A 24,216-nucleotide genomic window follows, 5' to 3' on the forward strand; every position below is an offset into this window, starting at 1 on the left:
AGGTCTCTTCAGGCTCCAATGTGAAGCTTTTAACCCAGTGGCTCACGTTTATACAGTTAACAGACTTCACGTTGTGCTTCTCCACCTCTCCTTTTTATGTGCTCTCCTGCCCTAGGAAGTGAACCCCATAAACTGGAAGAACGAGCCATTAGATATTGCTGTAGCTCTGTGTTTATTAAGATCTGGCTCTGCCCCAATTTGAGACAAGATCTTTCCTCTTTCTCTTTGTATAAGTTTTGTAAGAGTGGAGTGTGGAGACTGCAGTCTGACACTGCTCACATGCACTCTAAAACAGTCAGCAGTGTGAAGCTCTCTGATCTTAGCTTGGTTGGAGAATTTAAAACCTAGCCCCATGGTTCTGGTTCAACAGATTGCTATGGATACTTTTTGACTTAAGCTATTTGCAGTGTCAAAAACACACAGAAGTAAATAGTGATCATCCACATATTGCTGAACTTTTTGTTATTGTTGTTTTGTTTTGATTTCTGAGACAAGGTTTCTCTACATAGCCCTGACAGTCCTGGAACTCAGGAGCCAGACCAAGCTGTTCTCAAACTCAGAGAGGTCTGCCTGCTTCTCCCTCCCAGGTACTGGGACATGAGCTACCATAGCCAGAGCTTTGATATTAGTAAAGTGCAACCAGGATGTTAGCTCTATAATATTTAGAAGATACAGTTAAAACCTCAAAACACTAAACTTGAAAGTCCACAGTAGAAGCACATTAATGGGTCTGAGAAACAGCAGGGAGAACGAATGAACAATGACAGTTTCTTCAGGGTAACCTGGAAGATGGTGATTTCAGGTCTAACCTGGTAATTAGCTGAATGTTCGTGCACATCTTAACAGACCTGTCCTAGATTTATTTTTAAAAGAAGTATTTTTGGAAGATGGTATCTTACTGTATGCATAGTATATTCTAGTTTCAGAACCAATTTTACTATGAAGTGGCAGAGTTAGGATTGTTAATCAGGTCATTCCTTAAAATCATTTTTTAATAATCCATCTGCAACTTAAACTTTTGACAGTGCAGTGTTTCAATGCCCACCTTTAATCTGACTGTGTGTGTGCTTATTTCACAGCAACACTAGCATTAAACAGGGTTAAAAGAGGTTACACCATTGCTTAGAAAAAGAAATATTCCTTGGGCGATGGTGGAACATCTCTTTAATCAGGACTCTGGAGGCAGAGGAGGGAGGCTGTCTGTGAGTTCGAGGCCAGCCTGGTCTACAGAGTGAGTTCCAGGACAGCCAGGGCTATACAGAGAAACCCTTTCTTGGAAAAAAAGGAAAAGAAATGTTCACATAGTAGACAAATTAAAATGAAAATATGGTTTGAAGATGTCTGAGGGAAGGATGGCTGATGCTGCCGACCCAGTTCCACCTGGTGGCACTTACCAAAGTAGTTGCTACAGGCCAGTGTCTAGCCTCCTTTGCATATTTAGAAACTCAATTTTGTCAGCTACTGGAATTGATTAGACAGGGAATGCTGAATATAACTAACAGGCTCCTAAGACACTGGTACATTGGAGAATGTCAATTTATTAATTTACAGTCAGAAACTTAACTGCCAGAAGGGCGCAGATATTCCTGCTGGCCTGACCAGCTCATTGTTTCTCTGTGGACTACCCACATGGGAAGCCAAATTATAATCAGAAGATGGCTTGGTGAGCAAGGAATTAGAACAAAAGGAGTCTTATCATTTGAATATTCAGTGGCATCAAGCTAAGATAACTTGATTCATTCATCTTCAAGTAAAGATAGCCTTGCCATGGGGTAGTTGATTCTCACAATCTGTTGTGTGGGACTCCTTCTCTCCTGGACAGTGCTGAAGTGTGCCGTCTTCATTTGCCTTGTAAGACTAGTTTTCATTAGTTTTAATAGATATACTCTGCAAAGATTATCTTAATCGGATAATATGTGAAGTTTTTTTTTTTTTTTTTTTACCTTGGAATGACTTGTGTGTGTGTGTGTGTGTGTGTGTGTGTGTGTGTGTGTGTGTGTGCATTAGGTCAGAAGCATGGGATCGCTGGAGCAGGAAGTTTGCTGGGGGTGGGTGTTGTCCTCGGCAAGGGCAGTACATGCTCTTAACCCCCAAGTCATCTTTCTAGCCCTGTAATGATTTCTTTTCAAGAAAACTTGTTTATTTCTCTTACCATCCAAATTGACTCTTGTTACTAATGTAAACTTCCCTTCCCAATGACCCCAGCTTTGGAAACAATTATCTGTGTCAGGTTATTATTGCTGCTGTAGCAGCTTATCACAGAGTGGCTTGAAATAACAGAAACTTGTTTTCAGTTTAGTAGGCTGCTCAGCATTGGAGAGTCTGAGAATTTGTTCCATGCTTGTCTCCTAGCATATGGTGAGTGCCAGGAATCTTTAGTGTTCTTTGGCCTGCAGCTGTTATCACTGCAAGTCTCTGCCTTTGTCAGGAGCCTGCTGAACCTGTTTGCTTTATTAGATCTCTGCATCCACATTTTCACCTAACCCACCCTGATACACCTGATACACCTAACCTGTGTAACGAGTACTAGACAGCCATGAATTTTAGGACAACATATTCCATCCAGTACATACCTTGAGATTAGGAAGAACAATGTGGCCTGTCCCTTGATCATGCAGTGTTTGTTGTTACAGCAGAACCAAATGATTATTCTGTTTATTCAAATGCTAGCTGTTTTTCACAGAAACCCTTTGTTTTGATTTCTTTTTGGCAAATAATATATTTGCAGGTTGTTTGTGAATAAGAGTAAGAGACCTATCTATTACATATTATATGGCTTAGAGGTTCTCATTCTTGGACATATACAGGAGCAGCTTTTTAGACTTTGAAGTACTTCCTGATACCCAGACCATTGAAATCAGACCCCAGGAGAGAGACCCTCACAACACTATACTTAAAGGTTTTTTTAGTTGGCCCCAACTTACAGTCAAGCTTCACAACCACTAATTTGAAGCCTTTGTTTTATATACAAGGAAACAGGCTTAAAAAGAATGAGGACTTGTCTGAAGCCTGAAGCCGGCTGCTGGCTGGACTGAAACAGCAGGCTGGGTCCCATCCCTCTTAGCTCTCCCTGCTGCCTCAGTACCATTTAGGCAGAAGTGCTCTTCAAAGTAAAGGAAGATAACACTTTAAAAAGATAGTTAAAATGTTCTACTTGGGATTTTAATTTTTAGTGTTATATATTAAATTACTATACTATGCAAGATTATTTTATGTTAAATATGTGCATTTTCTCAGTGGGATAAAACTGGCTAATCCTTAGATAACTATGGTCTTTTTTTTTTTTTTTTCAATTAAGCAAAGGAAACAGTTTTAAAATAGTCACATTTTAAATTGAAAGATATTTTGCTTTCTTTTACATAATTTTAAAAATTGTGATCTTTTCCGTAGGGTTGGGTGTGAGGTACATGCCTTTAATCCTACCACCCAGGAGGCAGAGGCAGGCAGATTCTAAGGTTTTGAGGCCAGTCAGATCTACAGAGAGAGTTCCAGGACAGCCAGGGCTACACAGAGAAACTCTGTTTTGAAAAAACAAAAAACATTTTTAAAATAAAAAACTGATGTTTTCCCCAAGCTCTGTAGCAGTCCACGGAATAGATTAAATGTTTGATCCATTTCCTGAGATGGTTAGCAGTCTTCTTTTTATTTTAAATGTTTTAATCTAATTTTCATATTGCTTTTTAAATAGTGTGTGGTTTGTAAAAAGGAGTATATACTCATTCTGGCTTGCTAAACACTGTGATTGTGAGTTTCATGCACCTGAGTGTAGTTCCAGACCGTCTTCCCCAGTCAAGTAAATAAAGAGCTCATGTGTCCATTCTGTTGGTGATATGTGGGATACTTCATTCCACTAGGAGAAGACATTGTCTTTTCCTTCAGTTTGTTTTTTGTGTCTTACTGTGTAGCCCAGGCTAGCCTCAAACTTATGATCTTTCCAAGTACTGGGATTACAGGGAAATACCACGATGCTAGGTCATAGTTGTCTCTTGATGGCATGAACAGTCAGTTCTGTGAGTACACACTTAGCGTGGAGTGGCCTGGTCAGAGGACATGTATATGTGTCCAGCTTGTTACCTGGCAATTCCAAGTGACTCTGCCAGTTCCTGATGCACCAGTAGGGTATGTATGGGTCTCTACCCGTGTCCCTACTTAAGAGTTTTCTGGTGTTTTTCCTTTTAACCTTCCAGTGGGTGAAGTGACATTCCCAGATGTTTTCATGTGTATCATTGTGATTAAGCACCCTGCCATGACATTATTGCCTGTTTTGTGAAATGTTCATGACATTGCCCCTTTTTTGCAGTACTTGGCTTGAACTCAGCGTCTGGTGCATGCGGGGCAATTGTTCTACCATTGAGCTGTGTCCAGCTTGTAGATCATCACATTTGTTTCCTCTAGTGTAGAGACTGACTCTAGTGCCTCCAGAATAATAGGCAGGTGCTCTGCCCCTGAGCTACTCCCCAGGCCACAGCACATACATTTTAGTTGAATATATGAATGAGTATTAGCAACTTTGTTTTAGGTTTTTGGTGATAGGCCTTAAAACTGCCTGGAAATGGGATGTCTGAAGTACTGTCACAGTAGTCAAAGCCTTTAGCATCATTAGTGTGCTAGAAATACCAATGAATTACCTCTGGGGTGGCTTTACAAAGATCACCAGGTGATCGTATACACATTTCAGGCAAGGCAAGTTGTATCATTATTCTCATAACAGTGACTTTAAAAGAAAAAAATTTCTTTTCTGTGTTTGGCTTAGCTTTAAAAATTTTGTTAATTTGCAGGGGGTGGTGGGGTTTGTTGTTTTTGTTTTGTTTTTAGTTAAGCATTATGGGCTACTACAATAACCATGATATTGACATTATCATATCTTTTTTTTTTTTTTTTTTTAATTGACCTGGTAAGATGGCTTAACAGGTAAAGGTGTTTTCCACCAAGACTGACAACCTGAGTTCAAGTCCTGAGACCCACATAGTAGTTAGAGAACCACCTCCTGCAGGTTGTCTTTCAACCTCCACACCTGCTCCCGCACTCGAGTCTGTCAGTTTGAAGAGTGTGTGAGACCCAGACAAGAGCATGAGACCTTGTTTATATCACCTGCACCTGTAGTGTTCAGTGTGAAAGGAAAGATGCTGAACTCTTCTGGCTGCTGCTGTTCTCAGACTGCTCCATATCACACTACCAAGAGATCATCTGTGCCGTGGCTGTCAGTCACCTCTTCCCACACAGATGCTCATACTGCTTGGGTCTTAAAACTTGTGGAGCCTGACTCCCCAGCTTACAGCTGAAGTTTGCCTCACTTTTCCTGGAGACACTGTGAGACTTTGCTTTTCCTCTCCTTGTTGCTTTACCTGCGTCCATAGGGAGATTTCCAGATGATTCAAGAAGGCCAGTGCCTCTGCTGTCATCTTCCAGGAACTGCTTACTGACAAGTGTCCTGAAGCTTATTTTATTCCTTTTTCAAAGATAGTATGACCACTACTAGCTGGAAAGAAAATGTCACCTAGTACTAGTTCTTTAGGGGACAGTCTAGGCTGAGTTGGTATGAAACCGTGCCTGTAGGATCTCTGTCGTGTGTCAGGGTTGAGTGTGTAAGGATTTCTGGTATGAAACCGTGCCTGTAGGATCTCTGTCGTGTGTCAGCGTTGAGTGTGTAAGGATTTCTGTGTGCCTCCTATGCTAAAAATTAACTTTTCTTTTTCAGAATAACAAGCCTTTGTACTCATTTGAAGATAATTCAGACTATGTCTATGATGTTATGTGGTCACCCACCCACCCAGCCCTGTTTGCCTGTGTGGATGGCATGGGGAGACTGGATCTATGGAATCTCAACAATGACACAGAGGTGAGCTGGGAAATAACAGAAAATCGGGGATTTATTGAATAATTTGTGAAATTTCTTTTATCCCAAGGAATGTAAAAGTGCTCTGTGATTGTAGCTTCATCACAAAGAAACCAAATAAGCTTTGTCCCCTGTATGACAAACAGCATGCTGCGCCAAGCTGAAGGGAAAGACGGCGCTGCTGTGAACACTGGGCTCTCTGCTGCTGCTGGAAGGCAGCATCGTGCCTCCTGTCCAGGCGGAGTCTCCATGGGGGCTTCCACTGTGTGTTCATTCTCAGGCTAGAAAACAGAGCTGCACATTGTCAGAGTATGTTAACCTTTATTCTGAATTCCCTGGAAGCTGTGATAGGATTGTGTATCATCCATAAACACTAGTCTTAGCCTGACATGTTTAAAAGAAAGCTAATGTATTTTGATGGTGTTTTTCCATAAGGGATTAAGATCAGTGACCATTAACTATAAAGTGAATATGGAGCTGGACATGATGGCACATGCAGGTAAACCCAAGACTTGGGAGGCAGAGGCAAGAGTGTCAGTGAGTCAGAGGCTGCATACATAGCGAGACCCTGTCTCAGAAATCCAAGGTCTGGGCATGTAACTCAGGTACAATATTTGCTTAGCGTGTACGAGACCCTGGGTATAATTCCCAGCATCATAAACACTAATATTAATAATGTAGAAACTATCATATTTCTTAATTGCTATACCAAATTTGGCAATGCAATTTAACTGTGTCTGTGAGTTATCTTTAGCTAGTTTAAAGAGGCCTAAAATGTTCTTAGGTCCCTGTATTGCCTCTGGTTAGCAGACATGATGCTAACAATTGTCAGTAGTGGTTGTAAAAGAGACACTGGTGCCCTCCATCTCTCCTGGTTGCTAGTGGCATCTTTCCAGATCCCTGGAAGTCAAGTACTTAGTCATACAAAGATGAGGAAGGGAGAGCTATGTTGGAAATGCAAGAATTTTAATACTATTATTATCTACTATTCATTAATTCATTCATTTACTCATTACATATGTATGACTATGTGTGTTTGTTTGTTTGTTTGTTTGTTAAGCTGACTAAATAGCCCTAGAATGCAATGTATGGGCTAGGCTAGCTTTGAACTCACAGAGGTCCTCTTGTTTCTGCCCGACACCCCTACCCCCATGCCTGGTGTGAGGATTAAAGGCATGCACCACCATGCCCTGTCCAAGTTTACTTTCTTAGTTTGGATTTTTTTACCAAAAACTTATGGCCATAATTAAATGAAGAGCTTTCACTTAATAGTTTGATTATAATATCTCTGGGCTAATAGCTTAGGATTGACTGATGTAAGCATATGGACTACTTTGGTCATATTTCAAGACTTAAGTTTAATCATATGCTTTTTAGTCTGCCTCAGTGAATGCTAGTTACTCTGAGTGTAACAGATGTCCAGTCAGATTCCAGACCTGCTGCCCCTGTGCAGTCGTTCGCTCCTGCCTTCCATGGAGCTGGGGCTTGGGAAAGCTCTGTGTACCAGTGGTGTGAACTGTTTGTAGGAGCTGCTGTCAGTCACATTAACTGGTTTTAGCTGGGGAAGGTACAAGCCGCCAAAGTAATTCCTGTCCTGTAAGACTGAACTGTGATCTATTTATGAGGGTGTTGTAAATATTGTCTTTTTAAAATGAGTTTTAGTCACATGTTTTTAAGTAGCTTGACTGCTTCAAGAAGTTAAACATAAGCCGGGCGGTGGTGGCGCACGCCTTTAATCCCAGCACTTGGGAGGCAGAGGCAGGCGGATTTCTGAGTTTGAGGTTAGCCTGCTCTACAGAGTGAGTTCCAGGACGGCCAGGGCTACACAGAGAAACCCTGTCTCGAAAAACAACAACAACAACAACAACAAAAAAAAAAAAAAAGTTAAACATAAAAACCCTTTACTAAGGATATGAGTGCAGCAGCCATGTAAAAATTTCTTAAATAAGTATTTTGTATTTTCCCAACCTATCTTCAAGGGTTGATGGTAATATCATTACAAAAAAAAATCTATGAATAGAGAGGAAGGTGAGAAAATTCTCCTATCTAGTCTCATTTCTTTTTAGAAACACAGATTAGAGAAGAATTACGATTTTACATGTTCAGAAACTGATGAAACTTTTTACTATGCTGTATTTTAAATGAACTTAGGTACCGACTGCCAGCATTTCTGTGGAGGGCAACCCTGCTCTTAATCGTGTGAGATGGACCCACTCCGGAAGAGAAATCGCCGTGGGTGATTCTGAAGGACAGATTGTCATTTATGATGTGGGAGAGGTATGGGCTTGCTGCCTGTCATTTTGACACATTGTCGTAGTGGCGATGTTAAGAAGGGATTGTGGTAGCTGAGTCTCCAGCGCGGCTCATGAACTGTGTAGACTACATGGCTGTGTGCTTTCCACCGCAGAAGCAGCTTCTAATGCCGTCTCTCTAAGTGGGCATGCTGTGCTCTCATTCAGTAGATTGAGTGTATGATAGTATCATGCTTCTAGATTCCTGCGTTGCTAGGAATTCTTCAGACAGGAAAGGAAATGTGGATTACAAAGTGGACTTGGAGTTTTATAGAATTGATACTGAGATAAAATTTCATTGTTGTATTCATAGATTTGTTTGAACCAGACAGAAGAAATCAAAGATAGCATATTTTGCTAGTTTTTTTCCCAAGACTAGTTAATGTATATATGTATGCCTGAGTATATGTGTATGTACATTGCATGCATACAGGAGCTTGTGGATACCAGAACAGGGCATTGGATCCCTGGGACTAGACTTACAAGCTATTATGAATCACCATGTGGGTGCTAGGAACTGAAACCAATGTCTCTGCAAGAGCTGCCAATGCTGTTAGCCACTGAACCATTTCTCCATCCCCTCCATAGTTCTGAGAAAATAGAACTGAGAAAAATGAATCTTGCGACCTCAGCCTGGATGCAAAGGCATGATGGAGTTCAGCAGGATGAGTCGGGCTCTTGTGTCACTCTGCTTGACTGGACACAGCACCAAGTGACACAGGAGCAGAGTTCAGTTCTTGTTGTTTGGTCCTGACTAGAGCCTTCTAGACTTTTTCTATATCCCCATCTTGTCCGATACTTTGTGGCTATAGCAATCAGATCTTGAGAGAGATCATTTAGAGCAACCTGTTGGACAGTGCATGCAGGTGTCCTGTGTCTGCATTGGCTGGTGGGTGGTTGTCAGTGACACGCCCATATTGAAAAGCTGTGGTTAGTCAAGCTTAACTATGATTTTTTTTTAGTTAATTTTAATTAATGTAAATTGCCACATTTGGCTAGTAACTTCCTATTAGATCTTGTACATTGAGAAGCAGATTTGTCCACTGGCCACATTGGATGATCTGTGCTCTCACAGCAATGTTAGTCTCTGTATAACATAAGAACAACTATAGGGACATTTGGGTTGACTCTTTGAGGCAAAAGCACCATAAACTTCTTTTTCTTGTTTGCTCTTGATTCAACACTATGCTGAATAGCAGTATAACTGACTAAGGAGTTAAGAGAATCAAGAAAGAATACTTTATGTTCCAAACAAACCCTGTGTTCAAAACACAGATGTGAGAAGGTCACAAATTGCAGGCAGCCTGGGCTACACAGATCCTGTCTCAGAAAAGAAAAAATAAAATAACTATTTCATACTAGTAGTGGTGGAAAAATACAATTAAAAGTTTTGAATGCATTCCTCTTCCTCAGCAAGACCCATAGAGGTACCAGGAAGTCTGTCTACAAGGCATCCTTGTATCCTTGCACTGGTGGTAACAACAGACTCATTTCTGAGGCTGCCACAACATGTTTTACAAACAGCTTTTGTTTTGAAATGTTGTAAAACATTGTTACAGTCTCTGTAATTATAGAAAGGCCCTTTAGGTCAATTATTACTTTTTAATGGAAAAAATTATTTGAAAACAGGGTAATACTAGATGAGGTGAATTTGTAGTTCACTGCCCAGCAAACATTGTCTTTCTTTTAACAGCAGATCGCTGTTCCCCGAAATGATGAATGGGCAAGATTTGGCCGAACACTCGCAGAAATTAATGCGAACCGAGCTGATGCAGAAGAGGAGGCAGCTACCCGGATCCCTGCCTAGCCCTGAAAAGCAAGCTGCAGCCTTAGCGAATGTGGCAGAGATGATTAAGTAGATCCTAAACTATTTGCATGCTTCTGATTAAATGAGTATTGAAAGGAAATTCCATGGATAAACTGGGTTTAATACAGGAAGCAAAGCTTACAATGCCTTTTTATATTATATTCACTTTGTTTTGGATTGGTGTCATTTTTAATACTGCTGACAACTTTACAAAATGCAGCCTTTTGCGGATTCTAACACATGGATGTATATTGTTAATTATTCTTTTGGATTCTTTTGAACTTGTAATACTATATGTAATTATTTCTGAAGCACAGACTAAGTAAGTTCTGCATATTTCTAAGTAGCCACAGTTCCTTACTATTGCACTACAGTACAGGAGTCCGTGTCAGCTGCGCTCTCCTTTCCCTAAGTGTGTAGGAACATGGTCCTTAGTTCCAGCATGCAGTCACCTAGCTGTTCTAAGTTTCATGTTGATGCCATTTTTCTTCTCTGTAGTTCTATGGTAGTTATCTATAAATAAAAAAAAAATGTGCTAACTTTTCAAATTTTCATTTTTACTTTTTGAAATTTGACATTTTCTTTTATACATTTTTTTTTAAGTTCCAAATGCAAGCAGCCACCTTAAATCATATGCAGCCTTAACTATGCACCATATAGGGATAATGCTCCTCTCCCTGGGCATTGCAAACTCATGTTGGATAATTTGTCTGTGTTCTCTTAGGTTAGCTTCTTCCTGACTCTGTTACTTGTTCTGAAGAATAAATGCTCACTTCCTTGTTTGCACCAACGGAGAACACTGTAGATGTAAGCTCTTAAGAGAGTGGGCAGCTTGGAGAGAGAGAGGTTGGCCTGTGGTGCAGTGGAGCTGCAGTGGCCACACAGGAGCTGTGCTCAGGTGTCCACACTCTGCCCTGGAATCTTCTCTACTCTTAGGATTTGCTAGAACAGTTTTACAAATCTTCAAGGCAGATAGCAACTGTGTGCATTAGTGTGGAACTCATCTGTCAGGACTGGAGGGAAGGGCTGGGACCAGATCTTACAGGCTTACAGGCTTTGAGGTGTCCTTTTAAATCCTGAGTTTCACTCTTCACTCAGTAGAACCTGAACTAAAACATTAGAAATCAGAATTTTAACTTTTTTTGATTTTATAAGAAGGATCTGTTGAGAGAAAATTCTACAAATCAGAACATCTAACTTCTTCACCCTTAGTACTCTGTGGTATAAGAAATAATTGGCCAGGAATACTAGACCCAAACTGTAGTTCTAGCTTTGACATCCATGAGAAATGTGATGTTAACCAAGCCTGAACCTTACTTACTCTTATTATGAATTGTCAAGTACATTATTTCTGATTCATCTCCCAGCTCTAAGATGATTAGCCTTATGTATCAATTACTTCTCCACCTCTGCATCTCTAGTTCTCAGAGTTGCTCCCACAGTTGCCTGTCACATCCCAAAGAACCATCTCAGATTATCTCACGGTGGGAATTCTAAGTCCAATGTTCAGTGTCAGCTGAGTCCCACTGTCTTTCTGTAGAAGAATTCATATGCTCAGAGGTACTGTTTTTATTCTAAGTTTGTAAAAATGATTAGAAAGGGAGAAAATATAAATGTTAAAGTAAAATGTTGAGTAAGGTTGGAAATTGACATGGTCAATCAAATGGCCACTGGTCTCGGGTTGTTCTTTTAAAAAAGGAGTTATTTATTCTCATAAAGCAAAACTCCTTGGCATTAAGTATTTATAAAATGCAATTTGGAGCTAGTATTCCTGTTTTGCCAAGGAACTTCTGCTTTAGGAGACAGTTTCTCCCTCATCTCTCAGAAAAACTTAACATAGACCCTTGCTCATTCGGCCTCACTGTGCACTTAGGAACATGCATTGATTTTCTGTAAGGAAGTGTCTTTGAAGTCTGTCATAAGGAACAAGGCTGCTGTGACTGGTGGACACACAGGACTATGAGAGGAAGTTGGTTGGGGTCGGGGAATCATGCACTTTTTGTTTTTAGGTGCGAAAGACCTTCCTAATTTTGAAAAATACATTGTGACATAAATTGTAGCTTACTTGTGATCAGTGTTTCCTAGGCAGGAGACGAGGCTCAGCTTTCAGCTCATTTCCTAGATTTGGTTGTTTCTCTGCCTTTGAATAGGAAGTTAAAGCTTATCATCTTTATTTGTGTTTGAGAAAGCATATTCAATTTTTCAAACCATAGTTGACTGGGTATAAATCTCTGAGATCACTTTGATTGTCATTTAAGCAGTAGAAGCTTTTTCTCATCGTGGATACAGCCCTCTGCAAAGTTGGGCAAGACCATAGGAATGTGTGTGTGACAGCACTGAGAACTGTTATGGAGGGAGAAGGAAGGAGTGGTGGCAGGGGTGACCTGTCCTGGGCTTTGCAAGCTTTCACCCAGGTAGCTGTCACCACCTAGCCATGCAGAAACTCGGACTCTGTGGGGCTCATGGTCCTCCCTCTTTCTTTCTCTCAGACAACTGAAAACGTCTTTTTCACAATCCCAGTGTCTCTGCTGCATCAGAGTGATGTTCTAACTGGAAAAGCTGCATACTTAGATCTATGTTAACTGGAGGTCAGTTACAGCTCTCACTATGCTCTGCTCATGGGTGCACCATGAGCATCCAAGGTGTGGTCATACAGGTCCTGAGTAAAAGTCTAGGGTTTAAAGTCAACAGCGCTGGTGCTTTTGATGACTTAGTTTTAGCATCTGGTTGAGATAGGTTTGTTTTCTGTGTTAATCTAAGACACATAATAACAGAAAGAAAAGAACTCATACTTTTGAGCTATCATCTTGCTTGATTGTTAGGTGACAGGGACCTTAGAGCTTTGGGGAAAATACTTCCAAGTAGAACCCTATATTTGACTCATTAAAAAAATGAATAAAAAAAAACCTTTTAATTAAAAATCTTGGCAAATTTACACAACAGTTATAGGCACTTACCACCAAGCCCAACCTTAGTTTGATCTCTGGGGCCATGAGAGAATCAGTTCCTACAAATTGTCCTCTCGCATGCCTTGTGTGTGTGTGTGTGTGTGTGTGTGTGTGTGTGTGTGTGTGTGTGCACAAACAATACACACAGAATAGAATAACTTATTTTATTACTGTTGTAAATGCTGGGAAATAATTTACTTAAACATCGGACTTATAGAGCCAAGAGAATTAGAGCATTGCCCCAAAGGGACTGTGAAAAGAACATTATGGATGGAAAGATGACACATTGGTTAAGAATGCTCACTGCTCTTACCAAGGACCTGAGTTCAGTTCCCAGCATCCGCCTCCCACAGCTCACAACTTCCTGTAACTCGAGCTCCAAGGGATCTGACGCCCTCTTCTGGGCTCCGTGAGCCCCTGTACTCACGTGTGCAGACATACAAATAAATATATACATAATTTAAAATTAATTTTTTTGACAAAAGGAATATGCAGGGGCTGGGAAGATGGTTTAGCAGTTAATGTACTTGCCTAGAGAGTAGCATGAGAGGTCAGATCCCTGGAGTCAACATAAATGCCAGGGAGCCAGAAAGGGTGTCTCACCTACATTCTGAGAAGTCTAGATAGGATTCCTGGAGCATGGGAACATGCATGTACACCACACACACATGAGAAAGACAAAATCACATTCATAATTCAACCGAAGAATTAAACAACATTCTTTTAAGTAGTATTCTTAAGTTCACTACCCCAAAGTGGTAATAACTTTCTTACTGTCTCATAGATTTTAAAATCCTTTTCTCAATATTTAGGAATCATGTTGGAGCAGTTTTAGAAGAAAGATTCCTCAGTCCCAAGCCAGAATGCCAGTTGCAAGGCTTTACATAGTCAGCAAATCACGATGTTTTTCACAGTAAGCCAGTATTCTCAGAGCTCATGTGTGAACTTCAGATGTTTAAATTCCCTTTCTCCTTGCCATGTTCCCAATTCTTCAACCTAAAAGTCCGAATGGACATCAGGCATTTAAGTTTTCTGTATGTCGCTCTAGCCACAGAGAGTTTCACCACCGCCAATCAGCAATCTTTTACAAACTTTTGTAAAATTATAGTATTTTGTGTTGTTAGTTTCCTAGCAGGAGTCTGAGTCTGGGCTTGTTAATATTCCATTAGCGCTTCCCAGTTACAGCCTGGAACAGCTTGCCCTCGGGTAAGCTTGCTGGAGGGCCCATCTCACTTCGTGAGGTCACTTATTCAGGGCTCTGGGAATGTATTATCCTGGCTCTCTCATAATGTACTGGATGTGGCTGGAAGCTGTGGGGCAGTGATTGTGTGGAGTGTAGAACACACGTGCGCTGCACCAAGCGTGCAGAGACCTGACCCTGCGACTGGAAATCAAGAGTGCCGCTGGGTAGACTGAGAGCAAGTCATTTTATCTTTTGTGGATTTTTGTACTGAATTTTTGAGTACTTTTTTTTTCCTGAGCAAAGTAATGGAAATGCTTTATAACAAAAGTTTTTCTACTTAAAGATGGCCTGATATAAGAGAGAGGATACTGAACCCCAAAGACTCTGGTCCCAAGACAGCCATGGTGGTCTGTGCCTGTGATCCCAGCACTTGGGAGGCTAAAACAGAAGGATGATGTGGTTGAGGCCAGCCTAGGCTTCAGAGTGAGATCCCAAATCCAGATCAGAAGCCCGTTTGTCTCTAGTACATAAGATAACCTGGAACAATTTCTTCTTTATTCCTTTTGTTTTTTCAAGACAGGGTTTCTCTGTATAACAGCCCTGGCTATCCTGGAACTCTGTAGACCAAGCTGGCCTCAAACTCACAAGAGATTCACCTGCCTCTGCCTCCTGGGATTAAAGGTATGTGCCATCACCACCCAGCTAGTGTTTTTAAGTAAGGAAGATAATTGCTTTCTGTGGCAATTTTGTGAGAGAATGCATATGTGAAGACACTGTAAAGTAAAAGTAATTTTATTTTTAGTTCCTTTGTTAAAAAATTCAAGAATGGAGAGAGGTCATATTTTTAAAACTATTTGGGGTGGGGGACAGGGTTTCACTACATAGCTCTGACTTAAAGTGAACTCACTATATAGACCAAGCTTACCTCACACTCTCAGAGTGTGTCTCCCAAGCCCATATTTTAAAACATTTACATGAAGTAACAGGAACTCATCTTTAAAGGGTCAAATGCCTTGGTGTCTGTGCAAAAGGAGTTCCCCTCGGGTGTTCTCATCACAGAGTGAGCCCCAGTCACCTGATACTGAGGAGCAGCGAGCCAAGGGAGAAGGTGCACACGCCTGAAAAGTGCAGCGTCAAAGATGTAGATTTTATCACTGTACACTCTCTCTTTCCAGGATTAGTCCCCGTGGAGATGACGTGGGAAGACGATCACTGCTCTGCACAGCTCTACGTTGGTTTCACTGCGGTCAAGGGAATGACAGACACAGAAAGGCTGGGGTTGTGCGGTCCAGACTCTTCCCTGGGGAAGCTCAGCGTGTTCTATACAGCTGAACAAGGAGGCGGGGTTAGAAACAGTCTTTGTAGGAGAGCAGTCTTAAGCCATAACCAGGTAAGGGAGGCAACGATGGCTTCCTGAACTCGTCGTCAACATTCACACTTGGGCCAGAGGAATGCTTTACCACTCCTGTGGGGCTGAGGCACCGGGATCTGTGATATCACTGTCCCCATATCAAACAAACACATGCACTCAGGACTTTACTCAGACCCCACAAGAAAGGGCTCTGTTTCCTGAGGAACTGTGTGTAGCTGTCAACCATAGAGGAAGCTCTGAAATTAGTCTTGAGAGATAGCTCTTCTTCATCTCTTCCCCAGCCTGGCAGGGCCCTGCTTTGATAGCATTGTCTCCAGGCACAGAGCAAACCTTCTATAATGAAGATCAGTTGTAGTTTGTTTCTCTGTTGCTGTGATAAACACACAGATAAAAGCAAATTGGCAAGGAAAGGGTTTATTTGGCTTCCAGCTTCTTGTTCGTAATCAAGGGAAGCCAAGTGAGAAACTGAAGCAGTCGCTGCCCACTGGTTCCCTTGCTCTGACTTGCTCAGCTACCTTCTGTGTTCTATGCCAGGCTAGCTCCCCAGGGCTAGCACTGCCCTCAGTGGGTTGGCCCCTCCTCCATTAAGTAGCATTAAAGAGAATATCTTCACAAACACGCTTCCAGGCCAGTCCGAGGGAGGAGCTTCTTCGGCTGAGGCTTGATCCCAAGTATGTCAGGTTGATAGGTGATATAATTGGATATGATATAATTGGACAAAACTATCACTACAATGACCAGGCCTTTGTTAATGGGTTCCATGTCCATCAGTGTCTGACTATAAATCACGAATTTGTCAGTACATGGAAGGTCATTAGACACATCTGGAGGAGTCTGCATTTTCCGGATGTCAAAGTTTTGTTTTGGGATGGGAAGCTAGGATTCTGTTGCCCGTGCATCCTGAGCAGTTGGAATTACAGACACATGGCCACGATTTACTCAAATAAGCCTATCTGCAGGAGCCTGTTTAAAAGGTCATAAAGCAGTGGTTCTCAACCTTCCTAATGCTGCAACCCATTAATAAAAAAGTTTGCCATGCTGTGGTGACCCCCAACCATAAAATTGTTTTTGTTGCTACTTCCTAACTGTAATTTTGCTACTGTTAGGAATTGTAATGTAAATATCTGTTTTCTGATGGTCTTAGGTGACTCCTGTGAAAAACTCATTCAGCTCCTAAAAGGGTCACGACCCACAGATTGAGAACCACTGCTGTAGTTTCTCTGTATGCGGGTGATAAAGACCTGGGTGGGACAGCATGCCTGCAAGTTGAAGCTGAAGCAGGAGGATTGCTGCTGTACAAAAATTTGGACAATCTCTTGAATCAGAAGGCACAAATACAATATCGGAAGTGAGAAGAAATGCCATAGACATTGATCAATAAGTATATTATCTAGGTTAATTTTTATTTTGAATCTTAATCCAAGAATTGAAGTCCTCAAAATCTGAAGAATTGATGGAACAAGGAAAAATAATAGAGACTTCCAGGAACTGTCAAGCACTGAATAAGAAGACAGAAAAAAAAAAAGAGATATATATTTAGGCCAATTATGTTTAAAACACAAAAATCAGGATACAATTAACAACTGATTTATTATTTAAAACAGTATTGTAAACGGGACTCCATTCCAAATGTTTTCAGAAAAAGCCTGTCTACCAAGAGTTTTATATCCGTCAAAACCATCTTCCAAAAACCAAGAGAAGATGTCATAACAGCGGGAATAATGACTGGGAATATATATTGCTAGCCAACATGCTTTTCAATTGTTACAGGAAAACCTATCTGAAAAGAGATGGCAGTAGAGGGAACTCAGTCACAAGAGATAAGGACAGGAAAACGAGAGAAATACTAAAGACTCAGTGCATGCTTTCTTCAGTAAAGCACAGTGATGTGACGGGTGGAGTCACGTGACTACAGATAAGCACAAAACCTGGGACAGCTGTCTTAGAGGAATGCCTTTTACTGAAATATATCTCCCTAGAAATAAAAGATTGTTATAAATTAATGTATTATAAGCTCTAATCACTAAGGAAATAACTTGAAAAACCAAAGTTTAAATGATACACCATAAAATATGTAGTTTACAAAAAGTTCATAAAGGAGGAGAGAGGGTGGTAGGTTTGCAGCTCAGGGGAAGAATGTTCTCTTAGTTTGTGCAAATCCCTGGGTTCAATACCCAGCACTAAAAGGAGAAAGAGGAGGAAGGAAAGAAGAAGAAAATAAAGGAGAGGGAGGGAGAGAGGAAGAGAAGGGAAATGCAGATGTGGGAAACAAATCCCCAACATTGACTACAAGGCTGAAAGATGAGACCAAGAACAATACACTAAAATCAGTTGTAGCTTGCTAGTTCTGGGCAAAGTGGTATTCATTTAACAATTCCTAGAACTTCAGGTGCTGAGTCAGGAAGAATGAGAACTCTGGCCAGCCCAGGCTAGCCAGTGAGACCCTGTCTCTTAAGGGCTAAGAATATGACTGAATGGAGAAGGGTTTGCCTGCCATGCACAGATCCTGTATTGAACCCCTAACACTGCATGCACATGTATGTGCGCACATACATACACACACACAAACACACATGCACACACATGCAGATTGGCTATAGCATTCAAATGCATGAGTTTCCTAAAAGCACATATAACAAGAGAGGTACAAGACTCCTTTGGTGAGTATAAATTTTTATTAAGACATGAAAAATATTTAAGTATATATCTCAATATGTTCCTGGATCAGAAGCCCCCATAAACAAATTCTTCCAAAGTAGCTTACAGATTCATTACTGTTCAACCAAACTGTTAGTGTTTTTTAAATGGTTTTTGATAAGCTGATAAAATATACATAGAACAAAGAGCCAAGAAGAATCATAGCTCTCTAACAACAGGGGAAGGAGTGTCCTGTGTATCAGGGGCATGTATTGTACTAGATACAGAAAGTAACAGAGTAAGGAGAGACCTGTAGCAAGGAGCCCAGGGACATCGAGTCACAGGCTGCTGCTTAGTAAACAGTAGTGACGAGATGATCCAGAGCAGCTGGGAAAGGACAGGTTTCAATAAACAGTGCTGGCAAGACTGGCTGCCATTCAGAGAAACAAAGGTCTGCCCCCACATTGCCAGAGACACAAGGAAAGTTCCAAACTGCATGGAACCTGAATGTGAAAGGCAACCCTGTAAAATGTATAACAAGAAAAATAACTTTTTCATTTTTACCTAGAGGTTTTGTGTTTGTCTTTTGATGGTTCTGGGGAGTAAACCCAGGGTCTTGTAAATGTTAGGCAAGCATGCTATCACTGAGTAACAGTCCCAGAACAATAAAAGAATATTTTTGATGAGATGGTCAACAAGCTAACAAGAAAAATACCAATACATGTGAACATATTAAAATGTTAATATATCAAAACCACCATAAAAAGACATGAAACAAAGTAGGAAAATGTGTAAAACAAACACATAGTAGTATCCAGAACATGAAGAGTATCATCGGGCTGAAGAGATGGTTCCGCAGTTAAAAGGACTTTCTGCTCTTACAGAGAACCTGGGTTTGGTTCTCAGCACCCACGCTGGACACTTCACAACTCTAGCCCCAGGGGACCTGGCACTTTTTGAGCCCTGGAACCACTGGCATGCATATGGTGCACATCACACACACACACACACACACTTTTAAAAAGAGGCACAGTGCAGAATAGATGTCCACAATATCTATAGCAGCATTGTCTATAATAACCACAAACTGGGAAAACAAGTGTCAATCAAGAAGAAAATAGGAAATAAATCATGATGCATCCATACGGCAGAATGGACAAACTCTTAATGCACACACTGGCAGGGACGGACGATTTGTTAAATGTATTTAACAAAAGAAGTCTCAAAGGTTTATAATTTCATTCATACAAATTTCAAAAGAAAAATAAGTTAGGGTTGGCAAGACAGCTCAGTGGGTAAAAGCTCTTGCTGCCCAAGCCCGATGACCTGAGTTCAAATCCCCAGATCCCACATGGAAAGTGGGGAGAACTGATTCTTAGTAGTTATCCTCTCACCAACACCTGTGCAGTGACATGTAAACATATTCACACACACACACACACACATATATGTGCATCATTGACACAACAAGTCAGGCTTTGTGCTATGGACTGAGACAGGAAGATTGCAAGTAAGAGGCCAGCCTGGGCCACAGTAAATCTTGTCTCAGAAGACGGGAGGGGACTACAGTATTTAGGGATGTATATGTGAGCAGGAAAACCATGCAGAAATGAAGACATGGTAGGCAGGGATGGGGTGGAGGGGAAGGAATGGGAGAAGTGCATGGGTAACTTCTAGCTTGTTGGGAATGTTTTATTTCTTGACCTGGTCATCACATGAGTGCTATTTTAACCTGTATGTACACTTTTCTGGGTCTAAGCCTATATATACTAAATATGCCTTCTGTATATTTTACAAAGAGAAAATGCACAGATGACCAGTAAAAATGAAAAGACAGCAAGATGTTCTGCCCACACTGATAATTCCAGCACCTTATAGAGGAGACAAAAGGTTACCAACAGGTTTAAGGCTAGTCTGATCTACATAGGGAGTTCCCAGACTCTGAGGTTACAAGAGTGAGACCCTGTCTCAAACAAACAAACAGCCAAACCAAACAAAAATAAAAAGACATTCATTCAAGACCATTAGCAATTAGAAAAATAAAAACTGAAACAGTGACCGCTGTTTATGATCTGCTTGTGAATCAGGCAGTCTTAACTGTTCCCAAGGAGCAGGAGAGCGAGACCTTTCTGAACAGCAATGTGGCAAGATGTATACAAGATACTAATGTATGATAACATATCATGACATGCACACAAAGATATTCTCCTCTAACTACAGTGTTGCTGACAATAATGAAATGATTATTTTAAAAAGGCTTCATAATCCATACAGTGAAATAATTTACAGCTACTAGAAACAAGACACATTTTCTATAAGCTGATGTGGAAAGAGCTCAGGGACGTACTAAGAAAAGCAAGTCGCGAATCACACATATATTGCATAGCCCTGGTTCTAAATATATGAATAAGTACACATGTAGATATATAGAAAACATCACAAATTTATGCTCTAACCTGTCATCAAGGGATGACAGGAAGGTTGGTTAAAGAGGAGGTAGCAAGGGCACTTTGTCATCATCTTACACACACACACACACAATTTCATGTCCTTGGACTACTTGTATAGTTTTAACAAGCATAACAAGAACAATTATGCTATGTATTCCGTTCTAATGAGACTGATCTAACACATTTAGAAATAGCCAACTTTCAACTATCTTTTGTTCAGGGCTTCAAGAAAGCTCAGAGTTGTAGACACAGGGTTGTCAGCCACCAACTGATGAGCACTGTGAGGGGCACTTGGTGACTTGGGCCATCTCCAGGTTCATCTCTGATGGTATCTGCATACATCCTCACAGCCATGCTTTCCCAGAGCACTTCTCGAAAGTTAGTAAGCCCTGATGTCACCAACCATCAAGTAACAGCCACAGCAAAGTGTGGCTGTGGCTCGGAAGTAATTGAGTAAATGTGTCACACACACACGTGAGAGAACTTCTGAGGAAGTCATCTCCATCTGAACTCCTAGCAAGGACCCAGGCCCACAAAATCACCATGCAGGAATTCCACCCCCCTTCCCTCCCTCACTCCACCCTAGTTCCTTCTGTAACAAAGTATGCATTCCCTAAAGCAGGAGGGCATAGACAAAAAGCCCCATGAGGAGACCTAGAAAGGAAACCGACTCCATGCAGACGTTTTGGTGTGCTTTTATTTTTGATTCGTATCATACTTTACGAAGGGAAACTTCCAAACTTTACTCTTTCAACATCTTGACCTTCACCTTGCTGCACAGGAGAAGAGCAAAACTAAGCGCGCCGTGCTGGAGCCCACCCTGTTCCCACGTGTGTGAGGACTCGAGGAGCTGCTTCCAGTCGACAGGAAGATTACACTCAGCTACAACCGACTGGAGACACAGCAGCCCATGAGCATCACCAGCTGGTCCTCCAGCATCCACGGGCATGCACCCTTTCCGAGCATTTCTTATTTAATGTAGTGAGCATTAAGTTTCGTTCCGCCTTTTGTCAGCAAAAACCTTCCTATTCCAGAATGGAAAACAAACTGAAACTGGAAACATTCAAACACTGATGCATGATTTCCATAAGTCACCAAGAGGAGAATGGATTTGACTTTAGTACATTTATTCTTACATGATTCTTAATAAAACACTTTCAAAACATTCTGTACAGTTCAAGCCACTCAGAACAGCGTCACATGTCTATAAACGTGATTGGTTGGGATGAGGTGCCAAGGTGTCTCTGTACAAAGATGTACAATATGTACAGTCACTGTAGGTACAAGCTGTGCGAAGCAGAGTCTAGAACACGTAATTCATGCCAAGGCTCAGAAAACATTTCAACAAATAAGACTAAAGCTTGAAACTGCACTGTGGTTCTCCCTGGGCATATGATCACTTTATAAACAATAACATGTATAGGTCATATAGAAAGTGGTTGACCCCAGCGCAGACAGTACCATGCAGCTGACTGGACACGGTACCACCCGTTCTCCTGGGCCTCGGTCTGTAGTGGCTATGTCACTGGGCTGCTGCCGCCACCTTGGGCTGAGCCACAGCTACGCCAGGAGACTTAAACTTGGGGAGGTAAAGACCAAACTTGTTTTCGATGCCAGCGAAAGTGGCTGTGGCAAGTCTGTAGCCGCCGATGTGATCAGGGTTGGCGGGAGGGAGGTCTGCGATGCGTGACTTGGGTGTTGGTTCTGAGCCAGAAGGTTTGCTGTGGACAGGAAAAGGCAGACCATTAGTGAGCGAGCTCAGGGCTGACGGAAGCAGGTGACACTTTGAGCGTGGTCCATGGCACCCACACACCATGACGAAGGCTCTCAGCTCTCTCCGTGTCTCCTGCATCAATCATGATATCCGGCCTTACCACACACGACATTGCTTTCACATAAGTCCTAGAGAAGACAAATGGCCCAACGCCCACTGCTTATGTACACTCATGAGCAGACTTGCAGGCAGAAAAATAGATGGGAGAGAAAATGCACTCAGTTAGCCACAGTCTTTGGGAAGCTGGCTGTTTGTGGGCTTTTCGGTTTTCTCTGTTTATGCGGGAAGTATGTGTGAAATGTAAAGGCATATGTATCAATATGATTTAAAAGCTTCTTAAATAGTGGGCTCAATGCCGGCGGGCGGTGGTGGCGCACGCCTTTAATCCCAACACTTGGGAGGCAGAGGCAGGTGGATTTCTGAGTTCGAGGTCAGCCTGGTCTACAGAGTGAGTTCCAGGACAGCCAGGGCTACACAGAGAAACCCTGACTCAAAAAAAAAACAAAAAAAACAAAACAACAACAACAACAAAAAGTAGTGGGCTCATAAAACTTACCACCAACAGAGAAACAAATTTATATCTTGCTTCTACAATCTCTGAAGACACAGTATTTATACAACAGGATAATAAAATTCCTGTCCTTGCATCTTTTCTATGTGCTGGTCCCTCCACTACTTGGATCAACAGCAATTTCCCTACTGAGGCTTTCAGCAGGTGAGGGGTTCACAGGGTTATGACAGAAAGACAAACAATGCCCAGGCTTCTGCCCAACAGCTAGTAATGGTTTGCTTGCTTTGGGTACAACTTCCCTGCAGACTCAACAAGCAACTGCTTGTCTCCCTGGGGTAAGCTTTGAGTGTAGAGTTTGGAACAACTCAGTTTGGGGCCTGCACCCTACAATGACTGACTCATTGGGTAACCTCTCTCGGAAACCGGGTGTGTGTGAACTAGCTGTGTGAACATCTGTGTAGTAAATGATGGGAAGCAATGAACGCTGCTAAGTGTAAAACAGTGGAAAGCAACCACAGGAGTGTGTCTAGTACAAGTTTAGATTGTTTCTGGTCCATATTAAATAATCCAACTAATAATGACCTAATCCAACTTTTAAAAAAAGAGACAATTATTCACATAGCATTTTAATTTGATGCCTCCCTAAAGTGTTCCTAAATAGTTAATGCTGTGCAGAGTCACAGTTTGCCTTTCTTCACATGGAAGCCTTTACACCCCATTGCTTTCCATGCACTGGTCTTAAAGGGACCCTGTTGTATCCCGTTTCTCAGAATTCCCAAGTGGCTCTGTAAACAGAACAGGCACGGATTTGGATTTGGTGACTTTGTAAGGAGAAGTAGGTGTACTTACAGGCCTCCAAAATCTATGTAAAACCACCGCTGCAGAAGCTCGTAGGTAACCAGTGTGACACCAAACTGAGGGGAGGACCGAAACACCCGAGCTGGAAAAGACAGACAGAGTAGGGGACACTTAACACTCGGATGACTGTTACAAGGTAACCACTGAGTGTCAGGGGCAGGATATGAAAACCAGACAGCCGTTCTGGAGGACCCCCAGCATCTACCTGCAGTCCCTTTCCAAAATGCCGATGGCCCTTCTTCCCGGAGAATCTTTCGGAAACAGTCGATGACCCCGCTGTAGGTTGTCTGGCCAGCCCTGGCGGCCACTTGCAGTCTTGTCTTGATAACATCAGCAGGGGTCACCAGAGAAGCAGCAGGCACACCTTTGAGGAGAAGAAAGCCACACTTAATCCTCCTAAGGACTTCATACATCCAACAAGAAAATCTACAACTGTAACCACACAGGGTACTCGGCTCCTTAAACAGAAACCTAGGCACATGAGGAAAGAAAAAGTGTCAGCAAGTCAGCTGGTTGCTTGTTTCAGTAGAATTGGGGTGAAAAGGATTT

At 41.7% G+C, this 24,216-nt stretch overlaps 2 protein-coding genes across 10 annotated transcripts in view; one reads left to right on the top strand and one right to left on the bottom strand.

Moving 5' to 3' along the window:
• The window catches only part of Dync1i2 (dynein cytoplasmic 1 intermediate chain 2), a 52,565-nt gene extending 42,083 nt beyond the window's left edge, over nt 1-10,482 (top strand). For 5 of the 7 annotated variants that reach the window (XM_034494479.1, XM_034494474.2, XM_034494477.2 and 2 more), the window contains 3 exons: nt 5,699-5,839; nt 7,988-8,113; nt 9,821-10,482. In XM_034494479.1, the coding sequence (XP_034350370.1) occupies nt 5,699-5,839; nt 7,988-8,113; nt 9,821-9,934 (381 nt within the window). In that variant the 3' untranslated portion in view covers nt 9,935-10,482. The remainder of the gene's footprint in view (nt 1-5,698; nt 5,840-7,987; nt 8,114-9,820) is intronic. The other 2 variants (XM_034494476.2, XM_034494480.2) reach the window with 1 other exon arrangement.
• A 10,721-nt stretch (nt 10,483-21,203) lies between these two features.
• Slc25a12 (solute carrier family 25 member 12) overlaps nt 21,204-24,216 on the bottom strand; it is a 91,830-nt gene continuing 88,817 nt past the window's right edge. For all 3 annotated transcript variants that reach the window (XM_034495102.1, XM_076928895.1, XM_076928896.1), the window contains 3 exons: nt 23,873-24,031; nt 23,659-23,749; nt 21,204-22,245 (listed from right to left, as the gene is read on the bottom strand). In XM_034495102.1, coding sequence (XP_034350993.1) covers nt 22,047-22,245; nt 23,659-23,749; nt 23,873-24,031 — 449 coding nt within the window. In that variant the 3' untranslated portion in view covers nt 21,204-22,046. The remainder of the gene's footprint in view (nt 22,246-23,658; nt 23,750-23,872; nt 24,032-24,216) is intronic.

The sequence above is a fragment of the Arvicanthis niloticus genome, chromosome 2, assembly GCF_011762505.2.
Source record: "Arvicanthis niloticus isolate mArvNil1 chromosome 2, mArvNil1.pat.X, whole genome shotgun sequence".
Lineage (NCBI taxonomy): Eukaryota > Metazoa > Chordata > Mammalia > Rodentia > Muridae > Arvicanthis > Arvicanthis niloticus.